Genomic DNA, 22,500 nt, shown 5'->3' with positions numbered 1-22,500 from the left:
TCCATTGTTCTTTGGCAGTTGTTGGTCCAGCAGTCTGGACAATACTGTGAAACGGCATACTGAGAAATCCACGAAGCATTGGTTCTCTATTTACCAGCTCCTGGCAAAATATCTGGAGGATCAGCGGATGAATGCTAATACAGGTATGCACACACCAGCTCTATGGCTCGTTTCACTCTCGCAGGGCTCAAAGGGACAATGTATAAGATTTAGACTGTTTTTCATTAAAAATGAATGAATTCAATCATTATACATTTAAAAAACTTGCAAATAAATGTGTTCTTAACCACCAACTGTATGTTTTAAATATAATCATAGGTCTAGTTTTCATTAAATCATATTACATGGGGGTGGCTCTGTTATACCTATGGACAGTCAGAGGAGGAGTGTGAATTGCTGCATTTACCGTAATGCCCCTAAAGCGGGCATATGCGGAAAATTACACATACTCCATTTAATGCTCAATTACGATCTTTCTGTGAAATTCTATTTTCTATGTGAGGTCATTCACATCTCCAAATAAATGTGACCTATGTGTGAAGGCGAAGCAGCCCCTTAAGAAAAGTATCCTGCATGCGCATTGACGTCACTATGACATCACTGGCTGCTGGCATGCTCAACTTAGTGTTTATGGAAGTACCTGGCAGTGTTAAAATGACATACAGGAACCAGAATAGTTTAAATTCGGTAAATTTAAAAAGTAAATAACATTGAGGAGGGGAAGGTTATTTTTGTTTTGTTTTATTTTTGCCATGGCATTTTGTACAGTGTCAGGAACATTTTAGTTTTTCCAACTTGCTCATGCCTTTTTGAGAGCAGAATTGTGACGTTTGTCACTTCTTTGCTATGTGTGAGTCGGATGAATGCGAACTGACCGTTCAGACTGAAGCCGCATGTCAAAAGATTGGGTATGTATTGTATTTAGTACCGCATACCCAAGTGGCTTGGATTGCATTTGAACTAATCGTATCTGTGTCATCCACACTGCCATAAAAAGAGCAAATACAGGTTGATTTAGAGCAAAAAATTTGAATTGCCTCACTTCAGGCTGCATTGTGACCCTACCTCTCATGTTTCCCGTTTTATTAATGAGGTGATTAGAAAATTTGTTTAACCTGGTGACTCCCTTAAAATGCTCACATTCTTCGTACTGTGATTTGTTTAGTTGCCATTTTCCCACTTTGTATCCCATTATCATTCTTTCTAGGCAAAGAGATGGGTCTGTCCCTGTCCTCGTTGTCGTCCACACTGCAGGCCTTCATGGAATGCTCTAGCCTTGGCGAGTTCCATGCCCGCTTGGCAATGTTACTCAGCTTTCACTGCCAACTTCATCTGCTCCCCACTCAACCTGAACAAGGTCAGCTTTTACCTCTATTTGGGATACAATGCTTACATAATTCACACTAAGTTACAATCAGAAGTCTACATACAGTCACGATGGACGTTTGGATTTTGTCTAATCCACAAAAGGTCAGAATTATGTGCTAAAATATGTTTTTTTTTTCATTTTCACAACATACTTAATATAACTTTTAATAAATAGGTCTGCAAATTTAGAATGTCTTAGCCCTTGCCTCCATATAGCCGACTTATTTAAATCTGCATAGTCTCCCCCTCGTCTTTGTTTTTTTAAAAAAGTGTGCGGTTTCAAAGTTGTATACAAGCATGCCAAGTCACAAGGCGGCAGTACTGTTGTAAATTCTGTCCAATCAGAAAGAACTTCCAGCTTTGACGTCACCAGTATGTATCTCTGGCGGGAAAAAGAGTAGCGCGATGACGCAACTCTTTGTTTAAGCTAGTTAAACGCAACCCCAAAACTGGAGGCTAGGGAAAATCTCCACTATGGCCGGAGGTTTTGAAACACTCGGCTTTGATGGAGGGGGAAAAAAAAAAGGGCCGGCCAAGCAAATTGGTCAAAACAGAGACATTTACTGCCTGTTTGCAAAAACCCTGGCTATGTGTAGACCAGGCCTTAACCATACATAGCCAAACCCTATTTACAGTATGTCATTGGTTATAAGTTACACAGTTGATTTTAATCAAATATACATTTTTTGACAGCCTTCACTGGATCGACCAGAATCATATCAAAACATGGTTGACAACTACAATTTGTTAAATCATGGTCAAGTTTGCTGGTGGTGGTGATGTTCTATGAACTAATGGGAGCCCTCAGCTTGTTTCAGATGTGCTGGAAGTCTTGAATATATACTTTTGAGGCTGCAGCCATTAGGGTGGGCAAATATAAAGTGCACATAAAATATGAACTCACCATTAACAGCAAACTAATGGGAGCCTTCAGTTTGTTTCTTTACACAAATGGGATGAAAGGAATCTTGAAAATATTTTTAAGGCTGCCGGCATTTGTGAATTTATCTGGTTTGATAACAAATATGTAGAGAATCCTTTTCTTGTCACTTACAAGCGCCGTTCAGTAAGTAATGCCCCTAACACACTTCCAATTGTCTGATCTAACTGGAAATTTGCATGTGCAAGGATTTATATCTCTATGGGTTGTGTGGCAAATTACAGCTCTGAACGAGTTTTACAGGTGTTTGTCAGATGTTAAATGAATTGTTGTATTTCAAAGGACGCACAGCATAGGAGACCTTTGATCAATTGAAAGAAACTTAAGGTAATGTGCCCCATCATATGACCATGTAAAACTCTGGCATCGTGAATTTAAACATGGACGGAAATCTGTGGAAAAAGCTCCCAGACCTGGTCGCCCGCCTTCAACCACTGATGAGGCATCAGTCAGTCAAGTTGAGGCTGTCATTTTGGAAAATTGACGCGAGACTATTTCCCAAATAGCCCAAAAGGTCAAGATTAGTACAGGGTCTGTGGAAACTATCATGTATGACCATTTGCAAATGTAAGATGTCTGCCAGATGGATTCCCTTGTTGGTGACATCTTTCCAATGGTGAGAACGCATCGAGTGCTCAAGGATGAATTTGTAGATGTGTTATGAAGATGAGTCACAGTTTTTCAAAAGACTGATTAGAAAGGATGAAACCTTGGTCTATGACTATGATCCAGAGACCAAAGTCCAGTCAATGCAGTTGAAGCACTTGGACTCACAACCTCCAAACAAGGAAATGTTGCAGCTCTCTGTTGGCAAGGTCATGCTCACAGTCTTCTGGGACCAGGGTGGATTCGTGATGGCAGATTCCGTGGCTAAGGGTGCCACAATTACAGGAGCCTATTAGGCTTCACTTTTGAGGAAATTAAGAGAAGCTATCAAAAAAGAGGCGGGGCAAGATCACCAAAGGCATCCTCCTCCTGTAAGACAATGCTCCAGTCCACAACACACGTCGCCAGATCAAAAGCACAGGCGCCCACATTTCCCCCGACTCTCCTGACCTTTCACCCTTTGACTTTCACCTCTTCCCAGCCGTTAAGTTATTTTTGAAAGCAAACTTTTCCTAGATATGATACAACCTTGATTTCTGAAGTCACATCCAACCTGGGGTTCTACTAAAATGGTCTCCAGAGCTGCATCAAACCATGCGAGAAATGCCTAACTCTGGGTGATTCCTATGTAGAGAAAGACTAATATCTGTGCCAAGTTCCGTTGATCTATTTCTATGGGAAGTGGGTCATGGGCATTACTTCTTGAACGCCCTTCGTAGTGGGTCCTTTTTAAGTGCACAAAAGTCCTTACAGCATGAAGTCATTATTTCAAGTAGTGTCAAAAACACAAATTACGTGTTATGACAGTATTAATAAGGTTGTAAAAATACCACTTGGGTATTAATAAGGTTGTAAAAATACCACTTGGGAGTTGGGAGACAACTGCATTCTCTGATGACAAGATAAAGTACTATTTATTCTTTACGGGTAGTCACTATACATTATTAGATGTTTTGGGGTTTTTGAGAAGGTAGGGTCATCTTTGTCAAGTCACTGCAGCTTTTACGATTTAAGGGAATTATCTGACTTTGTGATGACGTATAGGCCAGGCCCATCATAGAAAAGTCGCTAAGTTCAACAAAAGCGATTAACCATGTTTTGAGGCTTTCCTGACAAACGTTCTTATATTTGTTCAATGGGCTCAGCACAGTACATACAAACTTAAGCAAATGTCATTTTTTTGCTACCAGTTGGTGGCGCTACATGTATTAAAGAATATTGTCACTTAAATGACTTCATGCAGTGACTATTATTACAACCCTAGCATGTGAAGTTTGGGATATTTGGAGCAGCTGAGATATTAAGTGTTTCATCTTTTATGGCAAAGGAAATATGAAAAAGACAATTTTGATGGCCTGGCCGTAAAGTATTTCAAAAAGCTCCCATACCCCCCCCCCCCTTATTGTCTGTGGTCTTGATAGGGTACGGACCAAATTTTATGTTGAGCAAATAATAATATCTCTCATTTGCCTGCATCCCTGTATCCAAGACGCATAATTTTTGACAGTAACGCATACTTTAAAATCAATGTGCATCCATCATAAGCATTATATTATGACATCAAAATATTGCTCATCATTCATCTGCCACCATGTTTGTTTTGATCAGGCCGAAAACTGTTGTTGCTCAAGCTAAGGTAAAGATGATCAAGTAGTAGATCATTGTCACTACCTTGCTTTTTATTTTTGACCTGGTTCTATTTCACATATCTGACATGACCTACTCTTGGTTTAGACAACAATTAAAAAGACAAAACAATTCTATCCATCCATCCAGTCCATTCATTTTCTATCCATAGTCGTTTCGCTGGGGGCAGGTGCTTTAACTGGGTCGTCCGGACTTTTCCTCTCCCAGGCCCCCTTCACAGCCTTTCCAGTAGCTCAACTATACCAAACACGAAAATCCCAAAGCTGTATTTCTACCATAATAATTGTAATTAATGTTGACTTGTGATTTCATTATTCAGAGCAAGATTCCTTACTAGCTTGTTTGACTGTTTAGAGTTAAAAGCATAATAAAACCCCACTAATGTTGCCTTCCTTTACAGTGACATTGTCTAATCTTTTGTGGAACCTGCACAAATACTACAGTCAATTTTCAGACTGTATTCAGAACAAAATCAAACAGCTCAGACAACCGATTGAGAAGGATCTTAAGGTAAAAAGTAGTATTTTGTTTTTGTAATGTATGAAATACAATGTTGTATAGTATTTTGATAATTAAATTATGACAACTTAATTTATCATTCAATTTTTGTTTGCCTCAGGATTTTGTCAAGATCTCCAAGTGGAATGATGTTAGTTTCTGGTCTATGAAGCAGTCAGTGGAGAAAACACATCGGTAAGATATCAGTTAAAATTTGTACCTCTAGCCGCAGTGCCTTGAAGCAAAAATATTTATAATATTTTTGACGATTTCAAACTACCTAATTGCTTGTATTTTTTACTTTTTTTCTGTCTAGGACACTTTTCAAGTTCATCAAGAAGTTTGATGAGATTCTAAATGGTCCCTGTGTTACGGTTCTGGTTGAACAGAAATCCAGTTTCCCCCTCGATAATGCTGATACACATCCAGAGGAGGCATCCATTCACAGAATTCATCAGGCGCTCAAGCAAGCCCTGCCAGGAAAAGACATACACCAGCAGGTTTGGGTCCTAGCTCTAAAACCTCTCAGTTGAATAGTATTATTAAATGCATTGATGATTATTTGGAAACATCAGAACGAGGAACAAGAAGAGGGCGTTGACTTGGAATCACTGCAAGGACGTCTGCCTGTACTGGCAAGAAAGATGAAGAAAATATGTGTCCATCACCTAAAGAAACACCCAGCATTGGAGCTGACTGAAGATCTGGACTTCTTCACTGGTAATCTACATGTATTTCAAATCAAAAGGCATTTTGATGTATAATCCTTGATTTAGAATCTGTGTTTACTTATTTTTGTTGCTGGCCGTTTTATTATGATTTTGTATCATTGGTAGTACATCTCCAAAAGGGCCTCCAATCAAAAAAATAAAGGGCAACAAATCATACAAGACTTCATATATTACTTCCTACCAGTAGTGGTCCATGCATTTCACACTTACGCTTTCAGTGATGTTCGAATCAATACCCCTCAGAAGCACACATATGTATTACTGGGCTACACAGGCTATTTTCCGGAGCATTTAAACATCAATACATCCACATCAGTAATTAAAACTTATCATTATATGTGATATTACCAAAACTTAAAATAAGTAATAATCATTTAAAATTATTTGTCCACTCAAAAGGAGGTAAGCTTTAACAAGATTGTACGCTAATTATAAATCGCAGTTTAATATATGAACATAATTTGATTTATTTACCATTAATTGAATATGAACCAAATAAAATGACAAAAACATAAAAATAAAATTAATAAATAAAATGCCACCAAAATGGGTGTTCCCCACTTATTTCAATAAAAAATCCATTCTTCTCTTTCCTTAGTCTTCAATGACTTGGTTGTACTGTAGAGTTTGTCCGTGCCTTTCATTTCCAACAATAAATCCTTTTCTATTGACACAGAGGCCAATGCTTAAATTCTGTCCAATCTACGTTTTGCTCTTCTTCAGCCATTGTAGGTTAAGAAAAAAAAAAGTGAGTAGATTTGCTTTCTCTGCTCAATGTTCGCAGGTCCGGCTTGTGTACCAAGCAACACGGTGTAGCTTGGTTGAGCAGTATGTTTTTGTTTTTTTTGTTTTTCAATAATTTTATTTAACAACTTCAATTTCTTAACGTTAAACACGGTTGATCAACATTGCACCGCCTCCCACGCAGTCTGCTTAGGTGAAGTGAGTATCCAATCACGTTATGGTCAACTCAAGGGTGTGCCTGAGAGCCGCGGTCCCTCAGGCACACACACTGTAGTCAGACTCCAGTGGCACAACTGCAGAGCACTGAATCTCTTACCAAGATTTCTTATGGAATAAATTGGAATTTCAAGTGTAAGCTCTACCTGTTACCATGTTTGGGTAGCTACAGGCTTCACTTTAATTAGACTCCAGGCGTCGCTAATATTACCACGGCTCTCGGTGAAACTACAAAAAATTTGAAGCGATCAGAGTACAGTTTAATTAGGTTTAATTCATTTAAGATTTAAGTAAAAATGTGTACTGCAGTACTATTTGTCTTAAATATGTAAGCTAAATACTTTTCACCTTAAAAAAAAATCAGGTACCCACATACACAAGGGGGGGGACGCTATTTTGCAGTGAGGGTTAGGTTCTGGTCCCCATTAATTTTAAAAAACAAAGTTTCGTCTCATCTCTGGTAATCAAGTTTATCGTAAAAGTCTAGCATTAATTTTCCACAGTTGATAACTCTGGATTTTGCAACGTAAATTTTTTCGATGATCGCTTAAGTCAGAGTGTTTGCGCTATAATCTATATCGTGTCACACGAGATCCCATCCTTACTAACTACCTAAAAATGGTTATTTGGCATCTTATTATACTGATTTTAAAAAAAGAACATACACACATACTTTATTAGGTAATCCATTAGTGTGGGGAACACTTCTGCAAACCTAAAGCCTAAACCGTAGTAGACACAGGTAACTATGTTTTTTTTAAATCTCACTTAAAATGGCTTTTTAAATGCATTGCTATTTCATATCTGTTCTATCTAGATTTCATCAGAGATAATTGTGGTATGTTTCTGTAAGAAAACAAAACCCTATGAATATTTTTTTTGTTTTTCTTCTTCCTTAGGCAAAATCCTCAAAAATCTGAATGACCTGCAAGGCCTCACCGTTGACATGTCAGTGGAAAAAGATAAACGGACAGCTCAGCTGAAAAACATTCTGCAGCGGAAGCAGAGAGCTCTTTCTGGCCTGTTCAAAATACTCACAGAAATAGGTTAGTTTAACTTTCACAATACATTTTTTTATATGCATGATGAAGTTTCTCTCTATTTTCTCTCCACGTCCCATAAGGTTTGTCATACCGTAAAGGGTTGATATGGAGCAAGAGAGTTGATCAAGAAGAAATCCTCTGCATACAGCCTCTGGATATGAGAACTGCTCTTGCTACTGTCATGAACTCAGAGTCTACTGCGACCACGTGAGCTTCCTTTGTTCATTTCTGATAAATGCTTTAGCTCCCAGGTCGCTTCCGGATCTTTCGATCTGAACTCTTGTTTTGAAAGGCTTGTAGCGCAGTCACGCTGGTGATGTGTGGCCACAATTGCGTAATTTACTTTTTTCTTCTGTTCATAATGGCGAAAGCAAAAATTATGCGGTAAGTCTTTCGACAACCATCTCTTAAATCACGGAGAGAAAAATTGCTGCAAACTATGTATTTGAAGCTTTTTTTGCACAACAAAAGGAGATTTCTGTTCATTTTTGCAACCTGTTCTGACTGTGATATTAGGATTGTTGTATAAGAAAGATCACTGTCAAAATGACAATAATTTGGAATTAAAAGAATAATACATTGCTAACATTCTGGATGCCATGTTTTGTTTTTAAAAATGAATGTGGTGTCATTGAAATTATATCAGTGAAGTGCAACTTAAATGCTGGAAGGGGCCGATATTTTTAATCAGTGCAACTGATTATGACCTTTTGCGACCTTGAATTAACCGTGATGAACCCCAGATATTGCACACACATTTGCTGCCTATCTAGTAGTGATTAATATTGCCATTGGTGTATTAGAACTATAAATAACCCCTGCATGATCATAATTCTCAATGTCATGCTCTAGATTTCTCTTTCGTTTTTTTTGGGGGGGGAGGGGGGTTAGGATCAGGGGTAATTTGATTTTCACACCATTCGGAGTGCATTTGAAAAACAAGTACTGCCTTGTATTTTTATATGGGCACATTCAAGCAGGCATATGCTTTTCTAAATGTGCACAGTTGGTTTTCATTCCCCCCATGCTTTATGAATTCTGCATTTCGTTCTTGATGTTGTAGGTTGTTGTCAGAGTTGGCCATCGCATGGGATGGATGTCAGCATTACTTCTACTCGTCATGGGCTAGGATAAATGCCCTTAAAACAGCACTGCAACATCCTAATGAAGTAAGAATCATGTTTGTCAGCCCCTCAAAATATGTTCATTGTAATAATAATAATAGTAATTAAAAAATACAAATGTGATCCAGCATTGAAAAATCTGGATTGTAGCACCTTAACAGTGACCAAGGGTTTGTGGCTGTCACTTAAGGCCTTGGCAGTACTTAGTCCCTAGAACATCAAAACACTATATTTTAGGGTCCTCAAAGCCTCACTTACCTTAGTTTGTTTGTCTGCGTGCTTGTGTGTTGTAGGACCTGGGTCTAGGAAATGTTGAGCGATGCAGAGGTTTTTCACATCATCTTTTCAACTTGCTCATCAGACAGAGGCAACGACTGGCCAAGCTAACTGAGCACTGGGTCCATTTGAGGTCTGTTCCCTGCCTAGCTACCGGACTGTCTATAATCTTATAACATATTTAAGAAGACAATATTCAAGTGACTGTTTCAATTAGGTAAAAGCACAGGTAAGCACTACCTGCATGGCGTTTCTGCCCGACACACCTCCGACGGTGACAGTGGGGTAACTGCAAGGTCATCAGCCGTGAGCCACCCTTCATGGATGTTTCGCTCCATTAATCCCGGAACATCTCACGGTGGTGGAGCAATGGCAGGGATGTCTCCCTGCCGCCCCTTGCAGCCACCCGTAGGACCCCTCTTTACCCCACGTTCTGTCCTTCCTTCTTAGCCACAGCCAGAAGCTGGCTCTTTCCACCTCTTCTGCCAGGTCCCTGGATACCCTCTTCAGTTTCGCTCCCCTCACTCCAATCTTCCTGAGGAGATGTTGGATGGAAATTCCAATGAAACCCCTGCAGCCAACCTCCACAGGGTAGATACAGTAGATGTTGTCCACCCCGCTTCTCGGCACTCAGCTACCAGCTCAGTGTACTTGTCTTTCTTACATGCAAATACTGCATCCATGCCTCCCTCCCAAGGAATGAATAGCTCTGCCATGACCGCAGTCTTGGCTGCAAGGGACCACAGGATGACGTCTGGCCTCAGAGAGGTTATGGTTATCTCTGGTCAGCTCAGCTGTATACAGCCTTCCTTAGCTTTGGACTGGTTGTTCCGCCAACAATGGGATCCTCTCTGCATCTACGGTGAAGGAGATAAGGTCATTCCTGGCTCCATTCCGAATCGAAAGGCTGCGGGACTTTGATGGTTTAATCCTCATTCGGGCCCATTTGAGGAGTTCTTCAAACCTCTTCAAGAGCCTGGAAGTACATGGAGCTGTTTGCAACAAGATTGTTACTTTATTATATAATAATTACTGGCAGTTCTTGTATGTATTTATTACACTAATAATAATAATAATAATAATAATAATAATAATGAGAACCAACTCTTTTTGGAGATGGAGGGTGCACTAGAAATTCAAGCTTTTCAGGATTCCCACAGGCCCTGTAGGTTCTGCAGAATAAGAGTGAATTTGAGTGAATCATAAGACTTGGCAGGAACAGGAGCAAAAATCCCCCCAAAAAACCATGATGGCTTGGATAGCTTGTTTCCATTCCTGTCCTCTCATGTTTTAGACTGGTCCACATGTATTAATCAATCTTATGAGGACGATTTTTAAATCCTTTTCAGATATACATACATAGATATTTGAAGTAAATAATAATAATTTTTGAATATGTACAGAAAACTTAGTTATGTTTATTATAATTTTGATAATTTAACAACTATATTTTCATTGGAACACAATTCCACACTACCAGTGGAATTAAGTGCTTGAGTGATCCAATTAATTTTTAATAGGATGAATTTCCATTACTCTCAGATTTTGCAAAATGCATCTCGCGCATAAGCAAACTGGTAATGGGCACATAAAATAAAAAAACCTTATTAAAAAAAAATAAGTCTTGTCGGAAAAATTCTTTTATTTCATTAAACTGATGGAAACACAGCTCAACATCCAACAGTGAAGAGCAAAACGGTAGACATATTAGTAAGTGTTCAGTCTCTGTAAAAGAAAACTAATGCTTTCTCATGTGAACCGGAAAATAATTATGGCAGGTATGTCTTTGTATGTTCGCGAGAAGGAGTCTCCCATTAGCGTAAACGTATAATCACATACATACATACACATACATATTAGTATCAAATATTTATGCACTGACACCTCTACTTAAAAATGAAAAGTAATTTTTCGTAATGTAAATTTTTCGGAAGTCTCTGCACTTTTTTTTTTGAACAAAAGTCTTTTGTCAATATAGACTTACAGGTTTATCTGACATCAACATTCTACTTCTTCCAATTTTTCCATAAGCCCATGTTGTTTGGTATGTATTAACAGCCAAAGGCAACCAACAACCTTAAAAATACCCAGGAAAGACAAAGCAAATGACAATAATACATAAATAATATACTTTAAACTGAACTTAATAAAGCGGGGAAAAAAGGTTTTAACAATAACCATCTCGGCAGTAGTGCCCCTGATGGAGCAGCAGTTCAATTCACAGTGACGAACTCCAGTGCTTTATCAATGGATTCCATCTCCTAAGTATGTCCATGCTTAAATTTAACTTTGCAGTAATTTTTTCCATCATGTATACTTTAACTGTCCTTTCTCACCACTGCTTGATTGTGGGAGGTGCAGGCTTGCACCAGGATACAGTTATCTTCTTTGCCACTAATAATAGTACTCTCAAAAGATAAAGCTTGTCTTTACTCATGTATTCTGAGGTGAGCACCCCATTAGTCCCTATTAGTAGCACCCTATTAGTCAGTTTGTGTCCATTTTCGCAGATTTGTCTCCACACTTGCTCTTCAATCACCCTATTCATTTCTAGTTCCCACTTTTCCTTTCTCCCGAGGGTGCCCACCGGCAAGCTTGACTGTAAACATTTATACATTAGTGATACTACTTTGACACTTTTTCTCCCTTTTGAAGCCCGAATGAAAAGTGTTTCAAGATCGCTAGGTTGTACTTTCAGGAAAGACCACTCAAATATCACCTGATTTGCAGGAATCTATAGAAGTCTGATGATACCAGACCATATTCTCTTTATAATTGGCCAAACGACTTGAGAGTATCTCCCTGAAACAAATCATTTATAAGCACTAGCCCTTTACCTTCCCATTCCTGAAATCTTGCATCCAGTTGTGCGGGCATGAAGTCAACATTACCAGATCTTGAGGCTCTAGATAACATCCGAGGGGCGTTAATCTTTTCTCTAATATTACTTAAAATTTTGTAGGTGCAGTCCATCCATGTATTAGTAGTGTATTTTCCACACTATAAGGCGCACCATCAATGAATGGCCGAGTTTCTAAAAAATGGCATATATAAGGCGCACCTGATTATAAAATGGACATAGAGTTGAAACCATAGTACTGGCTGGGGTTGCATTATGCATCCACTAGAGTTGCGTTATGCAGCCACTAGATGGTGCTTCACTAAAGGGAATAAATTAAAAACAATCAACAAAGTCATCAAACTTTATTAATAGAATATAAACTTTATTCATACAATATAAGCGTTGTATGGATATTATACTAAGAAATATTTGTTATTAAAAAAAAATCTGATAAAACAAAGAATGCGTTATTGGTAATTGCTATTTAACTACTAAACAGGAGCCGCAGAGCGCAGAATAGATCCAGATCAAGCCATTCACTCGTGAACGTGCGGCGCACAATCCTTTTTGATTTTCCCGTCGGCATGCATTATATATTTTTGCCCAGCTATTTCATTATGGAGCACAAAAGTTACAAATAAACAAAAGTCAGGGAAATTTAAATGACAAACATGCAACGGTATGAGTGAGGAGCCAAGCGCAGGTGATGGCCCGGCGCTGCCGTCTTTTTAGTTTTCTCCTCGGCATGCATTAAATGTTTTGAATCCGCTATTTCGTTATGGAGCACAAAGAAGTTATGAATAAACGAAAGTCAGGGAAATTTAAATGAAAAACATGCAACGGTATGAGTGGGGAGCCAAGCGCAGGTGAAGGCCTGGTGCCGCTGTCTTAATGAGTTAAGGAATCGCGCTGGGCCTAGTTGGCTTTATCGGTTTGAACTGGATTTTTAGACATAAACTATAGTTTATGCAGTCAGCACATGATATGATACATATATAAGGCACTCTGGATTATAAGGCGCACCTTCAGCTTTAAAAAAAAAAAAAAAAATCAGGCTTCTGGGTGTGCGTTATAGTGCGGAAAATACGTTAATTTTGAATTTATTCTATTCTTCCCTGGGGCAAAATATCAAGTCACATAGAAGTGGTCCTGAGCTTGCATTCTGCTCCAGGGTCAGCCATGTTGCCTCTCATTTTGTCCCTGCCATTCCATTGCCCCATGCAGTTGTGCCGCCCAGTAGTATAATTTAACGTCTGGTAAATTAAGACCTCCACTGGCTTTACTGCTAGTGAGTCATGTCATTCTAACCCTGGGTTTTTTTCTTTGCCAGATGAAAGATGATAACATTTTTTTTTTTTAGTTCGAAGAGTGGAATCCGGATAGGCAGGGAGAAAAACAGATATAGTAGTCTTGGGAGAACATTCATTTTGACAGTTTCTATTCTCTCAAAAAAGGAGAGGGGTAGTATTTCCCATCTAGCAAGATCTCTTTTAATCTGGTCCATTAGTTTCCCAAAATTTGCTGCGAAGAGTTGTGTCATCATAGGTCACGTAAATTCCCAGGTATTGGAACCCAACCATAGTCCACTTAAATTTGACTTTTTTAGACAACTCCTGAGGCCAATTTCCCTTCCCTTTATCATCATGGCCTCAGACTTAGATTCGTTCACTCTGTATCCTGAAACCGCCCCAAAATCATTCAAAACATTTTAAAAGTTCTTGTATGGATAACGCCGGGTCCTTAACATATAGTATAGTCATCCGCATTAAAAGATAATTTGTGATTTTTGGAATTTATCTGATATGCCCAAAATTAATGGGTCGTTTCTAATTAATTCTGCTAAGGGTTCGATACTAATGGCAACCAAAAGTGGTGATATGCAACAACCCTGACTTGTGCCTCTTTTCAGGGGAAAGGTTTCTGAAATATGTCCGTTTACCCGTATTCTAAGGATGGGGTTCGAGTACAATACTTCAAACCAGTCAGTAAAGTGCTTATCAAATCCCATCTTGGCCAACACGAGTTTGTGAAACATCCAGTCCACCCGATCAAAGGCTTTCTCGGCATCAAGGCTGAGAAGCATCGATGTATGTGCGTCTTCTCTAACTGTGGATATTATTTTCAATGTGCGCCTTATATTATTTATACCCAGCCTTCCAGGTATAAATCCCGTTTGGTCTGGGTTTATAAGTTTATTAATGACTCTCTCAAGTCTCCTTGAAATGTAGTGTGTAATTAAACACCCTGTTTAACAGTGGGACAAGCTCCTTCTGAAAACATCTGTCGAACTCCCCCGAAAAGCCATCTCCGCCTGGTGCCCTGTTATTTTTCAGTTTTCCAATAGCAAGCTTAATATCTTCTTTAGTAATCTCCTCCACCAAAGTTTTAGCTTCCCTGTGCTCTAATTTGGTAAGACTGATACGTTGTAAAAACATTTGTTGGGTATTCGTTCCGCATTATATAATATAAAGGCGTTAGCTATTGCTCTGGGGTGCGACACCATGATTTGGGACATGAAATCTTTTGAATTGTTCTACCTGCTTGTAGTTTCCTTAACTGGAATGCAAGTAACCTGCTAGCTTTGTTCCCCTGTTCATAATATTTTTCATTCGAGAAGTGTAATTCTCCCTCCGCCTTGTGTGTAAGTAGATCATCCAGTTCTTGTCTATGTTTCTTGAGTTCCTGTAAAATCGTGTCTGCGTTTGTTTTTTTGTGATCGCTTTCTATTTCCTTATTTGTTGTTCTAATTTTGCTTGATTTGCCTCGCATTCGCTTTTAAGCCTGGAACATAATGAAATGATTTTGTCCCTTAAGACCGCCTTTGCTTCGTCCCATAAAATTGAAGGGGAGGTTGTCCCAATGTTATTGAATTCCAAGAAAAGTTTTATTTCTTCCTTTCTATACTGCACGGTTTCCGCGTTATTTAACAAAGACACATTCAGTCTCCATAACTTAAAAGGTTTGTCATCGTCCAAATTCAAAGTCATAACAACTTGCTGCATGGTTTGAAAGGGGTTGAGGCTCAATGCGACAACCCTTCACCCTATGAACATCCTGTTTGGGGATGCAGAAATAATCTATTCTTGAGTGGCTTTTATGAGCTCTTGAGAAATGAGTGTAATCCCTGACCCCTGTATTTTTCCACACGCCATATGTCCACCTGTCCAAGTTCTTGCATCATGTCGGTTAGTGTCCATTATTTGTAGGTTTGAGTTTTTTGTCCAGCAAGAATTTGGTCTTGGCACTTTTTACATGTAAATAGGCTAATCTGTTCTACGCCCTAAAAATGGTACTCAACCCTTTAAATTAACAATACAATATTAATAAATAATAAAAATGCATCAAAAACTGTAAAAACATATAAATTAGAATTACATCAGTGCAGAATTGTCATAAATAATAAAAATGCATCAAAAACTGTAAAAACATACATATTATAATTACATCAGTGTAGAATTATCATGGAACTCAAAGTACCGTAATTCCCCAAATATAGGATGCACCTGTGTGTACATGCTGGTGCAGTTTATAGTCCAAAAAATATGGAATTAATCTAAAGGAAATAAAGTTCACATCTACACATTAACTTTCAACTATTTAAACAAGTTGTGATGTAGAACTTGTACCCCATGTGTATAATATACTGTAAATCTTATTTAAAACATGATTAAAAGATCTGTATCATGGTGTTTAAATCTTTACAGTTAAATATATATGTATAGATTATGAAACCTTCACTTTAGCACAAGGACTATTTAATATATTCTGAAATATAAGTTGTTGTTTTTTTTGGGTTGCAACATTTCTAACCAGGAAGTTAAACATCTCGTTGACTGAAATCGTGTGGCTACGGCGCCCCCTTCAAAACGTTGTTCAGCCACACTGAAAACAGAGAAAAAGCAAACATAACCTTGAAATATGTAAACTTATGGGCATAACTGTGATATTACTATGTCAAGAATCTCAAAACTAAATGTAAACAGTACTTCTCATTGAGGAATAAGCGGTTACTTGCAGAAGAAAAATGCCCTATAAAATCAGTCTTTATACATGAAGAATACATAATGTAAGTCAACGGCAAAGTCATTTAGCTTTTCATTTATTTATTTATTTTTGCTTGTTTGTTTATTTGTTTGTTTGTTTTAGGAGGCTAACAAGCACCGTACAAGATATTAAAGATAAACTCCACAAAGAAGACTCAAACTGCACACTCCTGCCTCAGACACCTCTGTTCAATTGGCTCAACAAAGGCCAGGCTCTTGCTGCTCAATGTTCAACACTCCTACGGGAGCTGTCTTGGCTGCTGCAATGCTGTCCCGAAGCCTCTCATCCCCAGGAGAAGAATACCGACGTCCAGCAGTACTCTTTGGGGTGCACATCCCCAATGGCAGCTCACCATCAGCCCCCTGTTTGCCACATGCGGAAAGGAGATCCCCCCTGGACGCAACTTGACCAGCGTATTGCTGCAATGCTGAAGCAGATGCTGAACTTAAAGACCGAACTTCACCAAATAACACAGCAGAGCTTAAAGAGAGTACTTCTGACATGGTAAAGAAAAATTGTTTGGGATTCTAATAAGACAAATCCACTTTTAATGGCCCAATATTTTTACATACTCTTTCCATAGGAACCATTTTGTCACATGTTGTTCGGCTTTTGACCAACTATCAACGGTGGTGTCTCAGCTGCGTGATATTGAACAACTCTTTATACCAGCTACATGTATCAGCAATGAACACTTTATGCCAGCCATCGCCCAGAGCCTAAAGTTTGTTAGGAATGAAGCAACGAAAGACATCACTGAGTTTACCTCTTGGAAGAACCAACTTCTGTCAGATGGACACCTTACCCCAGATAAATGTAAGGCCCACTTCAGGCGATTTTAAACTATTACTAATTTAATGTCTGTTATGATCCTTGATTATTTTCAGATGGGATATCCACATTCTGTTCCGAATTTTCTGCTGATCTGGACACAAACATAAACTGCTTGTTGTGTGCTGTCCAGACCCTTGTAAAGCGAAGGGGGGGCAATGAGGGCAGAGCTCAGAAAGTTGGCAACATAGGTGAGAACAATGCAAAGCATCTACCAGACAACAAGTGTGGATTTCTTATTTCGTCTGAAATATCAATGAGTAGAATACCAAGTCTAGAGACAGTTTCCTGGTTCTTTTACTTGTTTTTGGAACTCTGAAGAATACAAATACAGTGGGCCCCCGGGTTACGAACTTAATCCGTTCAGCGGCTACGCTCGTATATCGAATTGCTCGTATAGCGGGCAATCCAAACCCATGTTAATTCGTGAATGCGTGCAACGCGCGCCGAAGCCTTAGGTAAAAACGACACACTGTATACATATATTAAAATTGAGTGACATAATCTGCTGTACACTTGCATTATATAATAAATACAATGGATAAATAGCTTTTACCTTTGAAACGACGAGACTTGAGCTGGGTGTAAGCAGAGGGGGGCAGAGTCCAACGCTCAAAGTTAACATGGCGATAGATATGCTATTGGTCTTACAGTGTTACAGTAACTCTTTCAGTCAGGGTGCAAATCACGCAGATACTAAAACATCATCCTCTTATTTCTTTCTTTACCGCTGCTAGTAATTTTAGAAGCCTTTTAGAAGAATGTCTAACAGATAAAGTTTGCAAAGTCTTCACAACATTCCGTTTTTCACTAATTTTCTCTCCTTCCTTCCATCCTGTCCCATCAAGCTAGATAAAGGCGTTCGGCCAATAGCATATCGGCATTTCTGTGATTGACGTGTGACGCCGGCCAATAGCATCTCCGTGAGTGAGACCGGGTGACCTTAATCGACCAATAGCATATTCGCATCTCCGTGACTGACTGATAATTATTCGCACTTTTTTTTTTAAACGGTTGGAATGTATTGACAATTAATTTAAAAAAAAACACACATTTAAACCAATGACAAATCTTTGTCCTGCAATCGGCACATTTAATTTCATGTCAGCTGTTTTTCCCTTTAGCTGTACAAACACTACACTTAAATGGTAATATATTTAGACACCGTGAGTGAGACAGTCAGTGTGACGTTGTAAGACCAATAGCGTTCACGTTACTGCCACAAGTAACTACTGATGATTGATGATGTCGCTACTGTTGATTTTAATGACGCAATTCAACGAGAACATTTCTACATACTCAATGGCCGGCATGTCGAATTGCTAGTAAGGCGAGAGGTTTGTTCGTAAGCGGAGGACAAAAATCTCCCTGATCCACGCTCGTAAGGCGAATTGTTCGTAAATCAGGGTGCTCGTAAGCCGGGGGCCGACTGTATGAGCCTGAATATATCGGTTGTCCTGAAACAGCTGAAATTGGTATGTGAGGATGTCATTGCCTGTCTTTCACATGTGCTCTGATTTTTCAAATCATGACCAGTGAGTGATCCCAAAGAGGTAGTTAAAGAATACGGGGAAGACCTACTGAAGCCTAGACACTTCACCCATCACTTGGAGGAGGAGCTGTCGGCAGATGTGGAGGCTCTGTCTGTGGGAGATGTGACTGCTAGGCTGGAGAGGCTGCTGGGGTGCCTAAAGATACACACAAACTCTTCTAAGCGGCAGAAGCTCCAGGTTTGAGAGTTTTGACATCTGTATTTTCAGGGTTTGTTAATAGAGCCTGGAGTCGCAGTCAGATTGATTACTCATCATTTGGATTCAGATCTTGTTCTATTCTGGGGGAGGGTGGATTAAAAAATTAAAAAAAACTTAGACACTGGGATTTACTTTGTTCTGTTTGAGTAGATGGAAACTGGATGATATTTTTCTAGGTATGACTAATATTATAATTTCCCTCATTGATGGAAAACATACATTCGGTGAGTGCTAAAAGAGCTTTCAGCTGCAATTTCACTTACTGGCAAACAATTTGTTGAACTGGAAAGTTTTTTATTTATATTATTTATATTATACACTGATCTGAATAGCTTTATCAAAATGGGTTTTTCACGAACAAGCTCATATATTTTTTAATCTTAGCTTTCGTTTTCAGTATTATCAATATGTTTTATGTATAAAGGACTTTTGAAACGCCCCTTAGAAATGGGCTATATGGCCACGCCCCCTCATCTTTAAGCGAGTCAGAGTAGAAACCTGACTCAAAATACACTGTGTGCACAATTAGATGAGTATTTTGACCATATCATAATTTTTATGTATATTTTCCAATTCCAAACAGTATAATCTTAAATGCTTAATGCATATAAGCGTATCAAGGTGATGTGTTTTTGTGGAATGAGGGAGTTTGGGGCCAAAGAAGATCAATACCCATTATCAAGGTTTGCATAATAATTCAGCATCCTCTTTTCTTCTTGCAAAATGCGGTGAAAAATGATTCAAGTGACTCAGGAAAGTCAGAAATTGTAAAAATAATTTTAGAGGAATGCAGTATTCTTGAAATTGCTAAGAAGGGCGTGATCACAGAACCATCAAAAAACATTTTATTGCAAATAGGCAGACCCAAATTAATTGCTAGTTTTTAGAGGTATTTTTTTCCAAGCAGTCGTACAGGAAAAAGTCTGCATCTTTCAAGACCATTTTTAAACTACTAACCATTCAAATTATATAGACAACAAACCAATCAAATTCAAAATTTTAGCCTTCTATCATTTAGTCTTATTTAAAACAACTCAATTCATTTATAAAGTTTACAATAATCAACCTTGCCACAATTTCCAAAAACTGTTCAAAATTAGGGAGAGTTGTTACGTGCTAAGAGGTTTTTTATTTTATTTTATTTTTTTTTTTCATAAAAAAAAAAGGCAAGAAAAAAACAAAGCAAATGTGTGTTTCGGTAAAAACTAAGAAGGTGTTCAACTATGGAGTAATTAGGAAAAAATTGACAAGATGTGAATCTCTTACTATTAAAAAGATGTATACAAATACAATTCTAAAAAGATAACCGTAAACCTGAAATATTGTACAAAAACTCCATGCTGCTTTCTTTATTTTCATCAATAATAAATATTTCTTTTGGAGAATGCTCCATTACATGCATCAAAGGACTGCATTGTGTAAAGGTCTTAAAAATGGTAGAATAAAGAAGTGGCCTCTTTTTCACCATATTTTTATAAGTCTGTCTGTGCATCCATCTTTTATGTAAGTCTGTTTATGCCTCCGAGTCTTGTCACTGCTTGCTATCCAGACATGGCTTCACTCAAACGGTCACTTAAGCGCATGTCGCACTGCGGTGCGGAGGTGCACTTCCGTGGCAGGGAGAAGTCAGTGCTTGCTCAGCTGAGGCTCTGATTTGCGTGGCTTTTCGCGCCACTTACCTCCTCAGTAAGAGGACAATTTAATCTGTGTTTTAGTTGTTGTTGTTATCTGGTCTATTGCAGCAGTGGACAGTTAGCTGTGCTAGCTAGTTAGTTGCAGGAGTTAACTTGTTAACACAGGAGAAAGCTGCTGGGTGGCTGTTGTAAAAACATAAGCGTCTGTAAAAGTCTAAAGCAGGACTGGGCAATTATAGCCCTTGAGGGCCGGTGTCCTGCATGTTTTCCAGTTTTCTCTCTCCAACACATCAGATTTAAATCATTATTTTATCAACAATCTCTGCTCTGCTTGAAAATGCAGTACTCCTAATCATTTGAATTAGGTGTGTTTAAGATAGAAAATTGTAAAACATCCAGGACACTGGCTTTCGAGGACCAGAGTTGACTACCCCTGGTCTAAATGCTGCATTCCTACAATTGTCCATTTCAACGAGTAAAAATATAAAAATGATCGTATCAGTATTTTGGATTTTTGTCTTGATGATCTTTTTTCCTCATTGAAAATATTGTGCTGATTGTTTTTATATTGGTCAGAGTTTGAAGTGGACAAGAGCAGAAATGTTCGTAAAATTTTGGTGGTAATTGCTCACTGTTTTAGATGATAACTGAATGTGACAAACCAAACCAGGTAGCATTTCAATGCTTGACTTCTGCCTTCCCTGACTGTCTGAAATTGCCCTAACTCCAGATTTTGAACACGAAACTGTTGAACTGTGGTTATGCACTGATGATGCTTTTCTCCTTTTAATTGTTGGGTTTTTTTTCATTTCCTTTTAAAAATGGTTTATGTGTTCAATAAATCAATCATTTTGTGCAGTACAGTTGAATCTGATATACCTGCACTTTTGTCTTTTCAGGAGGTCAATAGAGCATGCAGGATGCTGGTGCGTGTAGAGCCTCTGCTGGAGATTTACTCTGACCTGGTCCGTCACTTCTTGTCTGTGTCAGTGGGAGTGCACAGGTGCACTGGAAAACTACTATCAGTTTTGACTAACATCTTCACTGAGCTTGCTCAAAAGGTACAGGGTAAACAACAGTTGATTTTAATGTTATGTACAATAATTGTGTACTATATATATATATATATATATATATATATATATATATATACACACACACACACAGTCGGCCCCCGGTTTACGAACACCCTCTTTTACGAACATTTCGACTTACAAGCGTGGTCCGGAGTTTTTTGTTCCACACTTACGCACAGACCATTCACCTTACGAGCAATCTGACATGTTGGCCATTGTATTTGTTCATTTATTTTCGCTTTGCCACGTCATCAAAATCAGTAGTTAAAGCTTGTCACGGGAACGTAGAACGATAACTATGATTTCGCCACGCGTTGCCAGTCAATGTGCACGTACAATTGACCTCGCTTTGCTACATGAACGAAAGCATCTGCTCATGTATGACACGGTAACGCTGAGATGCTATTGCTCTTACAATGTCACAGTCACTGTTTCAGTCACGGTGTCAGTCACGGTCTCACTCACCGGGATGCTATTGGCCGGCGTCACGTCAATCACAGAAATGCCGATATGCTATTGGCCGAACGCCTCTATCTTGCGTGATGGCACAGCTGTGCCGGATGGACTGGAAGGAGAGAAAATGAGTGAAAAACGGAAGGAAGGAATGTTGTTAAGACTTTGCAAACTTTATCTGTTAGACATGGCTTCTAAAATTGCTAGTGGCGGTAAAGGAAGAAGTAAGAGGATGATGACAATAGAAACCAAGCAGGAGATAATAAAAAAAATACGAAAGAGGCGCACGCATGGCTCGTGAGTATGGCCGTAACCGCTCGGCAATCTTTCCTTGCCGGGGGACGGACCTCGATCGACAACAAAATTGAGAGGCTTCTTCTATTATGGATTAAAGAGAAGGAAATCGTCGGTGATATGTTCTAGTTTTGAGAAAAGTTCCCGTTTAAGAAAATAAATCAATAAATTCTGCGGGTTGGTCTCTGCTCCCCTCCGCCTCCACCCAGCTCAAGTCACGTCACCCCAAAGGTAAATGTCATTTTTCCTTTGTATATTTATGTTATTTAATTTAACTGGACAGTAGGTTATGTTACTCATTTTTAATGTGTATAAAGTCGTGATGTTTTTACCTAAGGTTTTTGCACGCGTTGCACAACATTCCTTCCTTCCGTTTTACACT

General features: G+C 38.8%; 1 protein-coding gene across 1 annotated transcript in view; it reads left to right on the top strand.

Annotated features, from left to right (window-relative positions):
* The window catches only part of mdn1 (midasin AAA ATPase 1), a 197,189-nt gene that overhangs the window by 147,621 nt on the left and 27,068 nt on the right, over positions 1–22,500 (top strand). The window contains exons 69-83 of the mRNA XM_088402728.1: positions 19–143; positions 1,208–1,357; positions 4,962–5,071; positions 5,181–5,254; positions 5,376–5,559; positions 5,635–5,779; positions 7,650–7,796; positions 7,874–8,000; positions 8,857–8,962; positions 9,211–9,326; positions 16,182–16,583; positions 16,663–16,895; positions 16,967–17,101; positions 18,447–18,640; positions 21,195–21,356. Coding sequence (XP_088258854.1) covers positions 19–143; positions 1,208–1,357; positions 4,962–5,071; positions 5,181–5,254; positions 5,376–5,559; positions 5,635–5,779; positions 7,650–7,796; positions 7,874–8,000; positions 8,857–8,962; positions 9,211–9,326; positions 16,182–16,583; positions 16,663–16,895; positions 16,967–17,101; positions 18,447–18,640; positions 21,195–21,356 — 2,410 coding nt within the window. The remainder of the gene's footprint in view (positions 1–18; positions 144–1,207; positions 1,358–4,961; positions 5,072–5,180; positions 5,255–5,375; positions 5,560–5,634; positions 5,780–7,649; positions 7,797–7,873; positions 8,001–8,856; positions 8,963–9,210; positions 9,327–16,181; positions 16,584–16,662; positions 16,896–16,966; positions 17,102–18,446; positions 18,641–21,194; positions 21,357–22,500) is intronic.

This window comes from Hippichthys cyanospilos, chromosome 20 (genome assembly GCF_059441005.1).
Source record: "Hippichthys cyanospilos isolate Australia breed blue-spotted pipefish chromosome 20, RoL_Hcya_1.0, whole genome shotgun sequence".
In the NCBI taxonomy this organism is placed as follows: Eukaryota; Metazoa; Chordata; class Actinopteri; order Syngnathiformes; family Syngnathidae; genus Hippichthys; species Hippichthys cyanospilos.
Note: the sequence above shows the minus strand (reverse complement) of the source record. Positions and strands in the feature narration are given on the sequence as shown.